Source organism: Brienomyrus brachyistius, chromosome 11 (genome assembly GCF_023856365.1).
Source record: "Brienomyrus brachyistius isolate T26 chromosome 11, BBRACH_0.4, whole genome shotgun sequence".
NCBI classification, from domain to species: Eukaryota; Metazoa; Chordata; class Actinopteri; order Osteoglossiformes; family Mormyridae; genus Brienomyrus; species Brienomyrus brachyistius.
Genome location: NC_064543.1, coordinates 12,566,133 through 12,585,571, shown reverse-complemented (window position 1 = coordinate 12,585,571; position 19,439 = coordinate 12,566,133). Strand labels below are relative to the sequence as shown.

The 19,439-nt window shown below is 44.0% G+C and overlaps 1 protein-coding gene across 1 annotated transcript; it reads left to right on the top strand.

Annotated features, from left to right (window-relative positions):
• The first annotated feature begins 539 nt into the window (after positions 1–539).
• Positions 540–19,414, top strand: LOC125751608 (terminal nucleotidyltransferase 4B-like). The gene is made up of 12 exons (XM_049030658.1): positions 540–1,436; positions 11,769–11,892; positions 12,312–12,358; positions 12,891–13,011; positions 13,117–13,224; positions 13,329–13,457; positions 13,682–13,895; positions 14,422–14,548; positions 14,634–14,737; positions 14,816–15,012; positions 15,641–15,787; positions 16,459–19,414. The coding sequence occupies exons 1-12, from the start codon at positions 877–879 to the stop codon at positions 16,633–16,635; spliced, it is 2,055 nt and encodes a 684-aa protein (XP_048886615.1). The 5' UTR covers positions 540–876; the 3' UTR covers positions 16,636–19,414.
• Positions 19,415–19,439: the final 25 nt, after the last annotated feature.

Sequence of the window (19,439 nt, the reverse complement as noted above, 5' to 3'; positions counted from 1 at the left end):
GAATAATGGTACATAATATTACTTTGCAACATGAAAAGAGATACGACTTGTCACTTTTTAAATATCACAAGATATTGGGCAAATTCCAAATAATGTTCAATTTATATTATACGATCTCTCATTAGAACACCTAATCGGGTTATACTTGGATGGTAGACAAACAACATGACACCAAGCCTTGTTTTCTCGCAATCCCATCTGTTTGCTGCCATGCCATCGCCATAAAAGGTTTGCATTCTTTAGTGGCAGTAAAATATGTCCAGGAAATCTCAGCTATTAACGTTAAGAACATTAGGCCGACTTTTTAAAGAAAATACCATCGTTAGTACTTAATACAGTCGTGCGGTACCACTAGCCATGCTCATATTTACACTGTGAATGACACAGATGTATGAAATTAAACAATTCACATACTTAAAACCGTCTAAAATGAGACATACCATCGAATAGTGTTACGTAACCACGTTTTAAAAAATTGGCTCGTTGCGTAACATCGTCGCCCCCCTCTGCGCCCCGCCCCCTCAGCACTGTCTGAGTCTGCGCAGTGCATGCACTGTCACAGCGCTCCGCCATTGAGGGACCCAGCTGCAGGAGTCGATTGGGCTTACGGACTGCTAAGGTTCCGGGCCGTGCTCTTCATGTCTCCGAGTCACTGAAACCGAACTTTTTTGTCACGGTTTGCGTGCTTTTTCTATATCCCCTCCCCCAATCTCGGATATTTTATTTCTTTTCCTTATTTAGCGGTCAATGCCTTGTGGAGGATAATATAAGATGCGGATACGCTCGTAGCTCCAAAGCGGAGCCTGCGTTAGCTTGCTAAGCTAATCACGCGCACGGGACGGAGTCTTGCTCGAGGGCAGCGGACAGCGCCGTTTGATGGATCCGAGAATTGCCTGGTTTCAGCCAGAACAGCTCGGACCTGCCAACAGCCTTTGGATGCAGATTTGGGAGACGACTCAGGGTCTGGGTAGCCTGTATTTCAACGATAACAACAACTACAGCGCCGGCTCTACCGCGTCAAGCCGGAGTCCCGAACTCAACGGGGGAACGGGCAACGCCAATACGGCCGCCAACGGGGCTTTTGACTTGGACGCTGGTGGGCCGAGGAAACGGGGAATGCCCGCCTCCAGGCCCGATGGTGAAATCTTGGAGCAGCGGGACTTCATTCCGTTAGAGAGCAATAATAATTCCCAAAAGCGTGCAGCGGGGAGGGGCGGCGGCGGGGGGGACGTGGGCGGTAGTGGATGCACTCAAGTCTGGAGGGGGGTCTCCGACATCCCCGGGCGTCGTAACAAAAGGAAGCGGGACAATAAAGCTAGCACCTTCGGCTTCAACAGCAGTTTGCTTATCGGCTCTTCGGCAGACGATGTCCGGGGCTGCGGCGGGTACACAGGCACGCCGTGGAAGGTTAGGAATTACTCCGAGGGTATTTTGGGGTGAGTACCAAGCTAAGCTAACTAGTTTCACTTGGCATGCTCCCCATGCAATGCTAAACGCAGGTAGATGGCAGACTTAAGATTAGCCGTTAGCCGCTCCTCTGTTGGGTTACGTTATCAAAGTAGCTGGGTACTATTGAGATGTTGCGACTTTAAGTTCAAGAAGATGAAGAACGTGTTTCCTCCTTGGTTAATGTGACTGTTTTAAGTAGCTGTTTTAAGAGCCCACGCAGAAATTCTATACATGTCTGTGTTGAGGCGTAGAGTAATGCTATGCATGTCTAGTTGTTCTTTTCAAGTTTGAGACACATCCTATAGTTGCTGATTGTTTGTGGTTTGATTTCATTCGCCCATTATGTGTCTTCAATGTGAAAGTTCAGTTAGTTGATGACTGACACTTACAGCTTTGCTGAGCAGGTAAACCGATGCAAGTGGTTTTGATCGCTGATACACAGTAGCCGTGTAGTATGTTATGGTGCGCAACATTAAAGCTAGTTGTGTAACAGTAATTACAAATGAGCCCGTGAGACGGATCCCTTAGCTGCTAGGCACTGAAACACATGTGGTATGAACTGCTGCTACCCCACTGACCTAACCATGCTTGACACTTACGCTTGATAATCTCAGTATCCCAGTCTCTGCTGATATTGTGACTCTCGTGGTTTTGAGTTATCGTCATTGGTATTAGCGCTTTTATACCTACAAGTTAGCAGTTTTGAATTCACAATAAAAGACCGTATGATGCTTCACGCGTACGAATAGTGCTGCTGTTGTACTTGGCTCTGCAGTTGTCCGGCGGCCTTATGGATGGGGGTAGTTTGGTTATCAAAAAGTATGCATTTCTGGGCTAGGTAATTAGATTATTGCTGGAAGTCCAAAAGGCAGAATACCACATACATGGGTCTGTAATTGCTTCTGAACGGTTATGGTGAAGGTTTTCTGCTTCATTTTTTGAATTTATTCCACTGCCATTCAGCATCTGGCAAGGTAATGCATAGTAAGTCAGTGCTTTAGTTAACTCACCTGTCCAACTGGGTGTTGCAGTAAGTATATAGTTGGTAACTTTATGCTAGTTGGAAATATCTACCTACTTTGCTATCCAGACATATGAGTATATTGGAGTATTGTGGGAGTAGACCTTTTTAAAAATACATTGCTTACAAATATGTTTACTCTTCTCGCTGCGTGACCTCTAACCTCATTGATTTGAATGGAAATCCCATGTTTAAGAACTGGCGACAAAGTAGCTTGTTTCTACCTCATTTACCTGTTTTTTTCCCTCATTCTTTCTGGTTTTTAACTGAGACCCATAAAGCGACCGACTCTAATGTTGCCTTGAAAGTGACCTTAAGGGTCAAATGATATTTTTCTAGTCGTGGTAGGTGTACCGGATAATACCATATTAGGGTGGTGCCTGTGGGTAGTTGATTTGTAGAACCAGATAGCCACTGAAGGTGTCTGTTCCAATAGGCATGTGGGAGTGAAGGTGTCTCACCTTCCTGTGTTCAGCTAATATAGTGCTTGTGTTTCTTGACTGTCTCTGTCAGTGGCCATTTATTATTTATTTTTCTTTTGCCTGGTCTATGCTTTTATCTGAAATTATGCTCCTGGTTCACTTGGCTTGGCATGTTGCTTTGCCTGGTGCTATAAAAGCAAAAACCTTTTCCTGAGACTATAATGTCCAGCCTGTTAATCCAGAGTGCAGCATTTTCTCTCTCCCTGCCATTATGCGATTGATGGTTGCACTTCATTTTATGTGAGTGTTGTGCATGACAGGCCTGGTTTGGTTTGGCCTTTTAAAACGTGTGTGGGTGTGTGCGCGCTTAGTGACTGACACGTGCAGTGGCATGCAGGGCCTGCAGCTGACTTTGGTCTGGGCAGATCCGCATTTATAGTAATACTGGGGAGCATTGTTTGTATAAGTGCATTCCTCTGTGATTACCCCAGTACTCAGACCTTTACCGTGCCCCTTGGATCACTTTCAGAACATGCTGGATGAAATCATTGTTCAGCAGCAGGCATGGTCTTCACCTCCCATCTTTTGGACTGTTTGAGTTGAATATGGCCCTAGTACCTCAGGCTTTCCCTGTATTTTTATGGGTTCCCCCTGGGTACACCAAATTACTGCCAGAACCCAAAGTTGTGTTGTTATGTTGAAGATGATAGTGAACTGCTGTGTGTGCCTAATATCCTTGCCTTATAATGGGCTTATTGTTACTGTGGCATGAAGCATATACTTTGCTTGCTGGATGAAGTATTAGTTTGCTACTGACCATGTGTGGTTTCCTCCTTACCTAATTAATATTCTTGATTAACTTGGATTGCTAACAATTGTTGTAAATCTTGTGAAAGGTGATCTAGCGCATCATACCACTGTGTTTACAGGCTGTATGCCTTTGTCGAGCTGGTTCTGTGAGCACGTGTCCCGCTTTCCTCTGGTGAGGAAAGCCGCCCTCTCGTTCCCACGTGCTAAGTGCACCCCAGCTGTGCTCCTTGAAAATACGCTCCAGACATCCCACCACAGTTTAAGGGATTGGCTGCAGCTGCAAATGAAGACATTAGGAAATGTTATATGCAGTCTAGTATGGATGCAAGACAACAAGAGCAGTATGTGTTGTGGTGATTCAGTGATCCTGGCCTTGTAAAACATATTTTAACATTGATGTAATGACTCCCCTGGGATTTCCCCCCCCCCTGTTTTTCGTTAAAAGGTTAAAAATGGTTACAAAAAATGTTTGCTATTCATTTGTGGGTATGATGCTGAACAACATAGAGCACCAGGATGGGTGGCAAGCTTGCTCCCCAGGCCAGTTTGGCTGACTTTAGGTGTTGGGAGCACGGGGCTGTTGTGTCAAATGATGGCATGATGCTCCCAGTCATAAAGTCATTCAAACTGACCTGGGTAACCATGGAGTTTATGTGTTTCATTCACCTCTGGGGTAAACAAGCGTAATGCTTTTTATCCTTGTGTCCATGTATATTAACAAATTCATTGCCTTTCATGTTTTAGGGTTGTTTTCAATAATTCTGATTCATTATGCCCACAGTCCAAAAACATGCTGTGGCTAATTGGAGTTGCTAAATTGCCCGTAGGTGTGCATGCGTGAGTGAATGGTGTGTGAGTGTGCCCTGTGATGGGCTGGCCCCCCATCCTGGGTTGTTCCCTGCTTCATGCCCATTGCTTCCGGGATAGGCTCCGGACCCCCCGTGACCCAGTAGGATAAGCGGTTTGGAAAATGGATGGATGATTCATTATGGTATAAAACGTATCGGCGGTAGAATCAGATGACATACAATCGAGAATTCATAATAAATGTGATTAAATAATCTGAGCAGGAAAAGTGCATTCATGAGCGTTGAATCTCAGTACTTAACATAATATTGTTTAAGTGCTGTGACCATAGTCTGTGCTGCCAACAAAGGTGGGCAGCCTGGGTGATGTTTAGGAAGCCCCTCACCCCATGAAGGTGTTACATGCTGGGTTTATGCGTGTTTATTCCTCCTACACCACCTCATCCCTGAAGCATGACTGAAAGAGCTTTAGTGTTCTTATCAGTGTCCCCATTATGTCAGCTTTTGGAGATTTGTTGTTGCTTTCTGTCTCAGGTATGAGCTCTTGGAGATGAGCTGTTATATTGTGATTACAGCACAGAATGAGAGAGAGAGAGGTCAATGGCAAATGCCTCAGCAAGTATGGTCAGCATATGTGCTTTTAATGTCTGACACAAGCTGTGGAGATGCTGCTGTATGTCATTAATATAATAAAATCTTTTGGTCCTGTAAAACAGCACCGGTACTTGCTGGCCCTCAGGTGACTCCCTGTGGCATAGTTAAACAGAAGGAATCTCGCTACACAAATAAAAGCATGATACTGAAAGGGAGAAAAGCCATGCAATCAAGCTGGATTTGTCATCTAGCTCTGGAGATTAAGATGACTGAACTGGAATTGCTTTGATGGAAATATCTGGCAGCCTAAACATTTAAACGCCAGTTAAGGCTTCAGCTTAACTCAAGCGTAGCTTATGACCGTCATCGAAACAAGTTTGTGGAAGCACGATGTGTTCTTGGTTTTGTGCACCTGGGGACAAGATTTGACACCCCGTGTTGCCTTTTTACCTTCATTGTTGAAGATCCTCCATGCATCAGCTTGTGAAGGTGATGGGCATGAGTCACAGCCAGAGTTCAGAGTAGTTTGACACTATATGCTCTGGCAGGGTGTGGGAGTGGGATCTGCTGGGCTGACAGCTTGATTCAAAACTGCAGGCAGATTGGCTGCATAATTGCACTGAAGTTACAGTGACCTCTAGCTGTTACTTGGACAGCAGAAAGAGATTTAATCTCTAATGTGATTTTTTTTTTGGGTCAATTGCAGTATTTGGAATAGGAATAACTTCTGGTAATTCTTCTCATGGTTATAACTTGTATTACAGGCAATCTCGATATTCAGTTTAACTGGAGGCATTTAAAGATAATGTTGGTGGAATATAGTGTGATGAAGTGGAGGATGGTAACACGTCAAAGCAGAGTATACCAAAAAGGAAACGTTGACTGGCATAATAATTCAGAGCGCAAGGAGGTGAGGCCAATCTGTCATGGTTAAAAATACATGTAGAGTGTACACAGATTCAGCAGCAGGTGACCTGAAACTAGAAGCCAGTAAGGAGTGGGGCTCGTTCTTTGTTCTTTTTAGTGCACCTTCTTAATCATGCAGCTCAGGACATAATTTAAAGCCTTGTATTTATTCGTGCATTTTATTTTGTAATCATTTTCACTATCCTATGGTAGTAAAATACCTTTTTATTCATTTTTAAACATTTTTATTCTTGACACGTGATCTGGAATGCCCAGTTAATCCCATCGTAGGGTCTCGCCTGGGTGGGATAACTGACACAGCTCCTGTGTGCGGTTACTCACGTGCTTTATCCAGTAACATTCTTAGCCAGCATGCTTGGTGGAGGGTGCTGTTCACTAGACTCCACCCACACGTATTGAACTTATTTGCGTGGCCCCACCTTTATAGTATAGTTTATTAGGGGCAATGGACATTGAGCCTGGCTAACTGCTAGAGGGCTCGCATTGTTCTGCCTACTGTTCTGCATGTGTGGTTACTGTATTTGAGGTAATGCATTTCAACTAAGTTGCTGCGCTGTTTTCTGCCTCTGAGCCATTTACCCATTTATTTCATTGCCTTTTTTAGCCAATGAAATTCAAAAGGTTGTGATTTTTGTGATACTCATTGTACTGTTGCTTAACACCAGGACTGATCTTCCAGTTTTGAAGCAATTATGCAATTAAACTGTTGTGTTAATCTTTGGATGTCCTCCAAGAAAAACCAGCAGTTTAGCAACCAAATTCAAAACGACTAGTGTTGGGTTGTCTTCTGCTTTAAAAGATGTGGTCAGTGGTTAATTTTGAAACTACTCGGGTAAGGAAAATCTGCAATAAACCATTGACTGTATTTGTTTGGATTCAGACTTCATTTGAAATTGATTCGAGATCTGAAATTGATCTGGGTGTGAAGTTGTGATCTTTGCAGAGATGTTTTCTGAACAGGCATGCGGAATGTTCTCTGTGTCTGTTTTGAAAATAGACATTAGTGGGTCTGGTTACTATTTGAGCCAGGTTTTGTGATCTTTATTGGGCCTGTCTGTGATGCTTGCTGGGCATCTGTCCGAGAGGTGCATGCTGTCTGTGGGTTTAATGAGGCCAGCTGGCGCAGCTTAGGACGTCCCCTGTAATTTTGCTGATGCGATTCAAGTGTCGAGAACAGCTGCCGAAGCAGGCAGGGGCAAGAGGGCTAAATCCAGCAACCGGGTGCAGATAGGCGAGCTTGCTTGCCTGCAGATGGGTTTTTTGGGTTGCAGGGAGCTAGTCAGCTCATGTTGCTGTTCAAGGTGATTCTGTGGCCTGGGTTGGAAGACTAGTACCTGGCACTGGATGGCCAGATGGGCTCTATGTAGGTGCTGTCGGCTGCACCATCGTACGTTTTCTCTTCTGCTCATTTAAAAAGCAGTGGTTCTGTGTGATACGAACAGTGTTCAATGGAGGTGTCAGATGAGAAGATAGTCGCAAATCTTTTGTACAGGTAGGAGATTGGGGTGCAAGATTATACCGGCACGACATCTGTATGGGTTAGATATGAAAATTTCTGCCGATGAGCCTGGCTGAAACAGTGATGTGTTAATTATGCCCAGGTGATGATGTGTATTATGAGTGCCAACAACAAGCTTCAGTATGTTGGCTGTATCGATGCATCTTGAAGTACAGTTGGCCCTCCGTTAACTTGGGTGTGCATTTGGGACTGGGACTATGAGACCCAAGTCAAGTTGGGCATATTTTAATAGTTGTAGGGCAGATGCAAGGCATTAATTACAGTACTGAAAATAATACATTCAATGTAAGATCACAACAATTTTTTATAAGGACTGGGGGGGAGAATCGATTCTGTTACAAATCCCGATTCTTCAAGGTGGCGATTTTTATATTGCTTTGAGGGCTTAAACAAGGATTGCTGAATTCATGTTGTTTACCTTTGGTACTACTAATATATTTGTCCAGTTGCACACACCCTGATTTTTTTAAGGGACTGACATGCATGAGCTTGGCATGGTGCTGTCATGAATGTACATGTAAGCATGTACAGAGACATTTCCTGCACCATCTCAGTTTAAAGCCACAACTGAAACTGTGAAATGCAATCTTTCATTGAATATCTCTATACCTCTTCTCTGAACTCTCAGAACAGTTTTTAAACAAATTGAACTATTTACACCTATTTACAACTGTAATGACATGTACCGTTACAGCCTTAAATGTAGACCTGAAATGCTATTCAGCAAAATCTCTATTATAATATATTAGAAAATATATAACATAATGTATATAATGTATAACATAATATATAATGCTGAGCTTGAATGCTGTTATATATAAACTGTTAGCTTGTGCTTCCATTTAACTACTTTTCTTTAAATGAAATACTGCCTGTTGCTGTGTGTGTGTGTGTGTGTGTGTGTGTGTGTGTGTGTGTGTGTGTGTGTGACTAATGGTCTAAATTATGTATTCATGACCAGAAGTTTGTTTCCAAATGGGGAAAACAGATCCCCAAGTCAAATGTAATTATATTAAATGTAATTATACAGTGCATGTTTTAATGGCCAAAATAACCATCAACCCCACCTTTTCATATTATATTCTTTTCACATATACATGAGAGAAAACAGGGCAGTATATATTTTTATTGATATGCATGCAGTTTAATCATATTTTGAGTCCTTTTACTCTCTTACTGTTGCAAGTATATAACGTTAACTTCCTCTGTAGATTCCCCGAGTAGTATGGACAGTTTCCTTCCAACTGAGGTGTCTGCGATCAGAAACTGGAGGCCACCCCTCTGTGGCCTCCTGACGCCTTATAAATGCCCGGTACTGTGTCATGGGCAGACTAGTTCTCATGGGATTTGGTTTGGGGGGGGGGGGGTTTAGGGATTTTAGAGGTGTAGATTCCCAGCTATTTTAGTCCACAACGCAGTATTTATAGCAGGTGCCCCCGCTCTGCTCCGCGGTACGGCCCCGCCTGGTGCTCTCTGACCGTGGCTGGCCTGTCTAATCTCTGAACACTTGAACTGTGAATGTGTCTCGCTATAATAAAAATTGTACCGCCAACACCTGGCTCCTTTGGCCTGGCACAGGCGACCCATTCGACAGATGTCACATCCATTGTTCTCCAAGTGCAGCGATAGTCTGTGCATGGGTAGTAAATAAGTTAAAGCAGCTCAGGATGTATTGCACCTTTAGTGGGCTGTTCATGTAATGAATGCAGTGCAACTCGACTGTACCTCTGTCGCTGTGCTTTAAAATTACATGTGTTTTACCTGGACTTCAGGTTCCCCAGTCTTGTTGTAACTGGTTCCCTTGTTTTCAGCATTTGCTGATTCCAAAACCAGGTGGATTGTTCCCTCTTCACGTGCCTCTTAGTGGGATCTTTCACCCAGTGACCCTTTCTATGTTTGTTTAGGTATGTGAATGCAGGAGTGTTGTCCATTTTTGGGCCTCTGTCCTGAGCGTGACCTATACACCTTGCCCAGGGGCTTCAGATGAAATGCCCTGACTGTGTCGGAAGTGGATGGTGCCTGCCAGAGACGTATCGCGTTATTCTCTGCACGGTCAATCACTCACTGAATGAACACGTGCAGAGTGTGTCTCGTCCTTGTCGTACGGCCTCTAGCTGGCTAGAGGCAGGCTGGGTCACCCCTGTCTCATATATTGAAGCATAGAGCCTGTTTGGCCTCCCAGGCCGATGTACGCTGAGGTTTGCAATGTGCTGCAGGGTCCATGCTTCAGTCGCCTTAATGGTGGTGGACTGGGTGGCCTGTGGGACAATATAAATGCCAGGTTTGTAACTAGAAATGTCCAAAATTGTCATAAGGAAAGTAAAAAGAGACATTAAATGTGCTTGAACCATTTTGGTTCCAAATGCATCGTGGGATGTTTTTGGTTTTTACTCGACATATTTCGCAGGGTGATTAAACCCTTTCTTTATAGTCAAATCTTAATTTTTGGGTTCATTAAGTAGTTATTAGTATGATTATTTTAATTAAATCCACCTGCATTTTATTTATGCAGTGTTTTCCCTAAAGGCATTAATGAATGTCAGTGATCTATAGGGCCCCATGGTTACTGTATTTAGGTGGTATGGTATTGTGGGAAGAGTGATAAACAGTGCCTGGTTCACACTTTTGGAACCTTGCTGTGCTTTCTTAGATTAGATACTATGTAACACTTAGCTACTTTGGCAGCCTGTCTTTTTTATATATATATATATATATATATAAAAAACATATACATATTTTTTTTAAGTTCTGAGGTGCTTGTGTGAGTGAAGTGCATGACTGAGCAGAGGTGCCTTTGTTCAGTTTCTCCAGTCAAGGGCAGTAGAGCCGAACTGCTTTCCGATCTTTGCTGTGAGCGGCCACCCATGTGTCGTGAGGCCCTCCATGGCGCCCCCTTCCTGTTGCTTCAATCACTGATGCTGGCCAAACTGGGAGCCCCATCAGTACATTTTGTTCAGACTGAGTAATATTCTCCTGATGCACTCACACGGGAAGTTGGTTGGAAGATGAAGGAATGCACATGTTTTAAGGCATATTCAAAGATACTCAGTCCTTGCTTCCCCTCTATTAGGTTTAATGGACTTTAAAAGTCAGCTCACAAGATCCTCTTTGTTAAGCAACCTTGGCACAAGGCTTCTGGGAAAACAGGGCAGAGGTGAAGCTTGAAGTTGCCAGCTAAAACAAAACGACCGGCTTGAATGCGGATGCTTTCCGTACTGAAGGTGCACATTGGAGGAGGTCACATTGCACTGGACTGGGCTCTGTGGATGTCTGAGACAGGCCCGGGGGGTCGAGTGAGTCGGTAGGTGGTGAGATCCATTGTAGTTTGCGTAGCTCCCATTTCTCCCACATCAATCTGATGTGTACTAAAATTTTAACTAAAGGTTTTGTATAGTAACATTTCCAAGAGATTCTATGTTCAAAACGCAGCATTAATTTAAACTTAGCAGTCCTCTGAAGTCATTCTAAATGCCTGGTGTTAAGTGGTAAATAAATGCTGGGCTACATGGATGTATTTAGCTATTCTTGCGTTTTAAATCACTTCTAAGAGACCATTTGAAGGCCGTGTGAAGACGCCAGTTTCAGATTTAAATTAGCTGTGTTGCGTAATAATAATTTTATTTATTTATTTTTAAAGTCATTTACTTTGGGAGCTTGGTTTTAATTAACATCTTGAACTGTTTGCACCAAGCTGGACAATTTTCCCTGTTGTCCAAGTCCTTGGCTAATCAAATCAATCACTTGGTTTGCTATGGCTATAGTTTCTAATTGGTGAGAAGTGAAGCCCATTAAGTTTTAGGTTTGTGGTTTAAGTCCTTCTGTGCACCATTGAATCTTGTGCTTGATCAGACTACTGCAGTCTTGATTTTGAGAATGTGTGTGGTGTGGTGGCCTCCTGTTTTTGTGTGGCCCCTGTATGATTGACCAGTGTTTAAGGGGATATGGCTGTCGTACCTTAGTAAATGATTTCTGTTGTCCCCCTTTGCCCTTGTCGGCTGGTAGATTAGCCTGGTCTTAATTCTTAATTCTGTTTTTTTTTTTTTTGTGATCCTGTTGAATAGATGAATGGCCGTAGCGTCTGGTTAATATTTCTCTCTTCTTCAGTGACTCCTGCCTGCCAGTCAAAGCTGCTGTTACTGGTGTCTGGCCAGCCTAGCAAGAGATTAGCATTCCTTGTTTACCCAGCTCAATATAACTGACCCTCTCTTTTGGCCTTGCAGGCTACATGAGGAGATTTTCGACTTCTACATGTACATGTCTCCTCGCCCAGAGGAAGCACGGATGAGATTTGAGGTGGTGGACCGAATCCAGACGGTCATCAAGGACCTTTGGCCCAGTGCAGATGTAAGTGCCAAAACAAACAGTCGTCATTCAATAATGCACATGTCCTTGCGTCTCCTTGTGCGGTCACATGACTGTCCTGTTCAGGCCGTGCATTTCAGCCCTGTAGTCTGAAGATAAGTCCTGTGGAGTTTGCCGCCCACTTCCTGGAATATTGTCATACTTTGACCAATGTCAGGAGGTGAAACCTAACCCCCCCCCCCCCCACTTCCGTTTCTATGTACGTACTCGTGTGCAATCGCCCACAAACCCCTATTTCAACACAAGTGTAAGTGTGACCCGCATTTTACTCTTCTGCTGTCGACATTCATTTCACCAGGGTCAGTAATTTTTACACTCCAACAGGAGCATGTTGTTGTTTCACATGTGTTGTATATTTTTCATTTTGCAGTATCAATATTGTAGTGTAACTTTTTTTTCAGGTACAAGTCTTTGGGAGTTTTAGTACAGGCCTGTATTTACCCACAAGGTAAGACTTTTGGCTATAGTAAAACGTTTTGAACCTCTTATCTCGGTATATCAGGTCAGGTGCCAACTAAAAAAAGGTGGGCAAAGGTAGTCCAAAGGACAGAGTTGACAGGCAGTGGTCAGTGTTTGGCGATTAAGTAAATAAAAATGTTGCGTGCAGTTCTCTTCCTCTATGATGTCTTTAAGCCCTGCAGAGTTACTGATGCGAGACGCATGGTGAAATTACACGGCATAATTCAAGGCTGGGCTGCTCGAGCCGGCAGAAGGTGGCAATATCTTGCCATGTTAAGATGATTGTTAGGTAACAAAATAACGGACCGTTTCATGCAAGATAAGCCAGGAACCACAGGAATTTAAAGGTCATTAGTCATGCCAGATTGCTCTGTACACACCTTTGGTGCTTTTGGTATCTGTCAAGAGCTGCTGGCTGAATTGAAAATAGTTGGTGGGTGATCAGCTTCTTCAAGAAATTGGTCCTGTAGGGCAGTTTCGAGGGCCTGATTGAAAGCGCCATACCTTTGTACTGTCTTCAGCGACATTGACCTGGTGGTCTTCGGGAAATGGGACACTCTGCCACTCTGGACTCTAGAAGAGGCGCTCCGGAAGAGGAACGTGGCCGATGAGAACTCCGTCAAAGTGCTGGACAAGGCTACGGTATGGACATGGCTCCTCGGAGTGTTCGGGCGCCACACCTCCTGCTCATCTCGGCTTTCCTTGGTTTGATGGATTGGTTTGGGTTGATTTGTGGTCCTTGTTCAGGTACCCATCATAAAACTGACGGACTATTACACTGACGTGAAAGTGGACATCAGCTTCAACGTGCAGAATGGGGTGAAAGCTGCACAGCTTATCAAGGAATTCAAGAAAGTGAGTTGGAGCTTGTCTGTGTCTGTCCCAGTGGCCTTTCCTGGAAATACCTGCTTATTTCAACCCTCCGTTCCGGTGTCATTGGATTGTTTTTTTTCTTCCAGAAATTCCCTGTGCTTCCCTACTTAGTGCTGGTGCTGAAGCAGTTTCTGCTGCAGAGGGACCTGAACGAGGTCTTTACCGGGGGAATCGGCTCCTACAGCCTCTTCCTTATGGCGGTCAGCTTCCTTCAGGTGTGTGGCCAACAGTTGGTTAAATCACGGAGTTATGGCACTTTTGAATGGTGCTTTTCCAAACATAGCTGTTCTGAGAATGTCAGCTCCATAAATTAGCTGTGTGAAGAAACAAGGTCATAGTGGCCCCTGTTTTAATCTGCAGGCTCCAAAAATATTGAGCTGCGAAGAGAGAATTTGAAACATTTCTGTGATCATTTCTTTGCACCCCCCCCTTATCCCAGATGAACTACAGAGAAGATGTCTGCAGCCCCAACATCAACATGGGTGTGCTCTTGATAGAGTTCTTCGAACTCTACGGCAGGCACTTCAACTACCTAAAGACAGGTATCCGGGTGAAGGACGGCGGCAGCTACGTGGCTAAGGACGAGGTGCAGAGGAGCATGCTGGACGGCTACCGGCCCTCCATGCTCTACATCGAAGACCCACTCCAGCCGGGTGAGACTCTTCCTGGCCGGGCCACATAGTCAGGGAACGGGGTTTTACAGGGTGATGAAGATGATGGTGATATGTCCTTTATTGGCACAAGTTCATTGGAATGTTTCTCTTTGCCTACCCCATCTTACACTCCATAGCTTTGGGTGGGAGCATAGCAGGGGGTCAGCCAACGTGTGGCACCTCTAGAACGGTGGGGTTAAAGGCCTTTTCTACTGTGGCCAGGGCTGGTACTGGCGATCTTCTGACCGCAGGCACAGAGACTCAGCCCGCTGAGCCAATCACCATACAAGATGTTGAAATTGAAGTGATGGTCTGATCTCTGGATGTGCCTGTTAGGATAAGGACCTGACCCAGTTGTCAAACAGTGGTGTACCCGAAAACATACAGTGTGAGAACATGAAGCAATATGAATCAGTTAAATTAAGCATTGCTGCAAACTCGGGTCAATCAAGGTTGTATTGCTGCTGTTTCTAGTGAGTCGATTTGATGTCTAGTTGTCCTGATGGCCACCTATCTGTCTGTGCAGGTAATGATGTGGGCCGTAGCTCGTACGGAGCCATGCAGGTGAAGCAGGCTTTTGACTATGCCTACCTGGTGCTCAGCCACGCCGTTTCACCCATCGCCAAGTACTACCCCAACAACGAGTCTGAGAGGTGAGAGACCAGGCCCACGGCCAGCTCATGGTTCCTCGTATTCATTACAGTGTGGCCTTAACTCATTTTTCCTGCCTGTTGACAGTATTCTGGGACGGATCATTCGGGTCACGCAGGAGGTCGCCGAGTACAGGGACTGGATCAGCAAACAGTGGGGAGGTCCATCGCGGAACGACCATCCCTTTAACGGTAGGCTTCTGAAATGGGGATCTTGCAGGCTGCTTCCTGCCTTTTGCAGAGGGTGAGAGGATGTTTTCTGTGCTGCAGGAAATGACATCACGCTGCTGGTGGAGCCACAGCAGTTAGATAAATGCAACAACAACATGTCTGAGGAGTCGGAGTCTCGTGGCAAGCCCCCCTCCAGTTCATGGTCCCCGGCCCCATCCTCCCCCTCCCTGCCTTCATCTCCCTCGTCTTCACCCTCTCTGTCTTCATCATCCACAGCCTCCAGTTCAAGTGATGCTGTGAGTACTGCTGATCTCTGGATGTTGGTGGCAATCCTATATACTGCTAAATGCACCTTTGCTAATTGCAGGTGTTCCTATAATGGTTATGCTAAATGCGTTTGACATAAAAATTCTTCCCCTAAGAACAATAGTGTTGCTTAGTATTGAACTTGATCAATTTATTGCCTAGAGTAAAATTATTTTTAAGGTGAATATAAAAAGGTGCAGTCAGCATTTGTACACACCTGCTCTAAATGAATGAATACTTTTTACGTAGCTGTTTAGCTACTTCACATTTTTTTGTGCAACTCAGAGGATGTTAAAATCCTCTTAATCGTGATTGGTTGGCTAGACTATAATGGATAAAATGCCTTTTGTTACATTTCTCTAACAAAAACTGATAATCTGAATTTTTTGGCCGGATCATGGTTGAAGTTTGACGGTTTCAGCTGAGTTTTTTTGGGTGGGGAAGGTACTGCACATGGGTCTGTCTGGACCAGTGGTGCAGGTCTCAGTGCGACTGTCATGCTGACAGCTCATTAGCAGACTTTAGCACTGGTTGCTAGTGATGTTTTCGTGCAGCCTTCAACCAAGTGCATATGATTGCCTTTCTCATGGGTTTGCCTTCGTGTGATTGGTTCTCCAGGACTCAGACGGCACGCCCTGTAAGACAGTGAAGCAGCTGGTGGGGCGGAGCTCCAGCTCACACAGGGAAGCTCCTGGGGGTGTGGTCACACACAGAGCCCAGAGCCACGCCTCCAGCTCCCCCGCCTCCAACATCATCAAGGGCAAGGTGGGAAAATGGCATCATTCCATGACCTAATTGATTTTGTATTTATGCAGTCAATTACATATACTGATCGCCTTGGGAAAAGTTGTTATACCAAATGAACAGATACAGAACTCAAGGCAATATAGTGCAATCAGGGTTCTGCAAAAAGGGCTAAATGTACATTAAGGTAGGTGAACGTGTGATGTGCATGGTTATATGAGGTATATGGAGCAGCATGTTGTAGCCTCGTAAACACTGTCCAGGAGAGTTGTATTGTTGGGGGTGGGGGGGTGTTGTACTACCTAATGACAGCAGGCAGACAACCTTCCCAGTATCACTTAACACACCTCAGCAGAATGAGCTGATGGCTAAGGATGTTCCACGAGATGGGTGGAAATGCACATCATGCTCTCCAGCATAAAGCAAAACTGTTTTTCCACTGTTGCACGCAAATATATTTCCTATGAAGGTGATCGTTTTAAGAATGCAGACAGTCTTATGAATATTAATGGGAAGAAGTACTAAATTAAGCTGCGAGGTTCCTTGATAGCATTGTTAACCCTTAATATCCAGCCCAAAAACATGTGTGTGTGTTTTTTTTTTGCCCCCTTTTTAACCGAAGGCTGCAAGTGATTTCTGTCGTGTTTGAATGATTTATTAAGCAAACCATTCATGCCGCGCTTCTTCCTCAGATGGCGGCCCGGCAGTTTCGTTCCTCCAGCAAAGGAGTCATTGGTCAGCTGGGCTCTGGACATCTAAACGGTTCAACCAGCAACAAAACCCACCAGAGCAACAAGCCACACCACCAGGGCAATGGCAAGAAGAGGAAACCGCAGCGTGCGACTGCAATTGCGGACCTTTGTAGATAGGGGGTGCTGCCCGCTACCTCAGGGCAACCAAGATTTTCCACAGGGCCTTTTATTGACAGGATTGTTAGTAATAGTAATTTTTGAGGAATATGTGGCATTTTAATTGAAGATCAAAGAAGGAAGGGGGAATGGAGGTGAGCTTCTTGGATTGACTAGCAGAAACAGACCATTACCTTTGTTTTTGTGTCCAATGCTGCCCCTCTGTGGCGTTCCTCCCACCATCACCAACCAGACTCCTGTCCTCGCATGGCACCCCCTGCTGTTTGAGAGGAGCTAAGGCAGGCTACTGGAAAGACTGTGAATTTAAGACCAGTCCCTGAATCTTAACTACAGCGACAGAACAGAAAGTACAAAAAAATGTTTAAAAAAAATAATACAAAACATACATTAAAAAAAACAGTTGAAACATTTTGGGGAAAAAAATTGCCATTTATGACACAGGGATAAGTTATGCATGACGTTTTTTTTTTTTTTACACTATATACAGATTATACCAAGATTTGTATACAAAAGATGCTACAAAGAAGAACCTTGGGTGAGGGATGGGAGTTTCCACATGACTTTTTACAGGATTTTGCTTATCTGGAGCCTAAATGTGTGCATATCCAGTCAGTCTGCAAAGCCAAGCACAAGGTTCCATTGCCAACAGCAGTCATCAGCAGCGCTGGCACCTGGGGGGCGTCGCCTGTGCAGGGGAGTGGCGGCCTGGGGGGGCCTCGCCTGTGCAGGGGAGTGGCGGCCCGGGGGGGGCTCGCCTCTGGCAATGTGGTGACAGTTCGGAATTATTAATGGTTTTTTATCGCACACTGAAAGTGCTTCATAATAAGACTAGGAAAGCTTTAGTGGGGCAATTGCAACTTGACTTTGCCTGTATTTTATCAGTTATAGAATAATTTGTATTTGTTTATTTATTTTTCTATTATATCTATATAAATTTATATATACATAACGTTATAACCCATGTCCTTATATGCTAGTCTTAAACAGATAGCTGGTATATGAGGGTGGGGGGGGGGGGTGGGGGGACTAGGTGTAAACACTGTTTTCAGTCCTTTAAAGCCTTTTTTGTCTGGTAGTTAAAGTGACCAAGTTTAGGAAGTTGAGTGACCATTTTATAATCATTTTATATTCATAGAATGAGTCTGTGTGCAGGTCTGCTCACTCACAAACCTCCTACCTATATAATGGCCTGGTTTTTAGTTACCTATAACCACCGCAGTTCATTATATCCTGAGTCAGCCTGGGCTTCTTGCTGCAATTTTAGTTGACCAGTAGGTGGCGCAATCGTACAGCGGGGGAAAAAATACCTAAAGGGTAATAAAATTTGTGCCATCTGGAATCTGTAATCACTACTGCTGACAGGTATTCAATCAGATTGAAACATCCTTTTGAGTTATCTTATATTTTTAACTACATGCAATAAAATCACAAATACATTTCTTACCTAGTAAGTTTTTTAAACGGCCATGACTGTACGAAAGACACTCTGTAATTATATATTAATAACTTATCCAGCATTGTAATGCCTGCTGTTTAGAGTATTAATGCAATGAACTCGTAAGACGTAATTTAACTTTGAAAGTTTACAAAATATCCGTGTTTTGGAGACCCAATCTTTGGGGAAGGCTTCTCCCTCAATCAGCCAGCCGCAACATACCTTAAACACTTATGTTGAGAAATCAAATGACGTTTCTTGTGCCATCGTTTTAGAAAATGATCCTTGCCTCCAAATTACAGTTTCAACCATGCCTGCTTATTGCTGCAGCCACGCTTAAATGAAAATATCAAAATATAGATTTAGGCCTACAGTTATTTCTTTCCAGCCTCATGCAAAAATGATTAAAATAATGGGTCCATTTGTCTTCTGAGTCTTTACAGGGAAAGGTTATGGAATCGCTTATTAATTGATGGCGATGCATCATGCGTTCGGTCTGTGGAAGTGTGTTTCTACGTATTCGATAGCTGTACTTTTTTTTTCCAATGTAGTTCTTCCTGACTCTCGCCTTGGACTCTCTTAAACCAGTGTGTCAAGGAAGCTGTCTATATTATGAATTGCACCGGCGGTTAGTTAAGGTATAGCTGCTCTACCGTCTCTCATTTTAATGGAGAATGCATTCGCCATCCCACCCCGCTGCACCTGCTTACCTGTGAATGATTTCGCTCTTTCTGTCATTTTCCCCCGTCGGCTGCTGCTTTGTCCGCTGGATACATCGCTATTTGGACGATGATGCCGGAATTCTTCGGCCTACAAGTTATACACGACTTGGGTTTTTAATGGTTGCTCTGGCGTCGAACTATGCACCCCCAAAGATTTCACCAGTTTTATTAAAAGCCTATTCGTTTCCCCCTTTGTAATCTCCTTTGTCTTTGGATTGAATCAGTTGTTCTAAATGATACCAGCAATTTTACAGTGCATGCAATATGCGCCGCCGTTTCAGCATCGAACTACTGTTTTGAAACTGAAGTCAAAATTTGAGTATTTGCTGCATTATTTTTTTCCCTTAAGTGATGTAATTGTCTAGATTTAAGGATCATTTGAACTGTTCGCCCCCATTTTATACGTTTTTGTTTTTTTTTTCCCCCCTCCATGTCACTCTCCACTTGTAAACCTTTCACATATTGGTTGAATTGGATATATATAGAGCCTTTGCAAACTATATATTTTGTGACTTTGAATTAATACATTCTGAGTGTTGAGGGGCAGTGGGTTAACTGGGTTTACGAATCAAAAACGTTTAAAATGTACCTTTCGATATTAAAAAGGCACTTTATTATAAAACCACATGCATTGTGATTTATTGTAC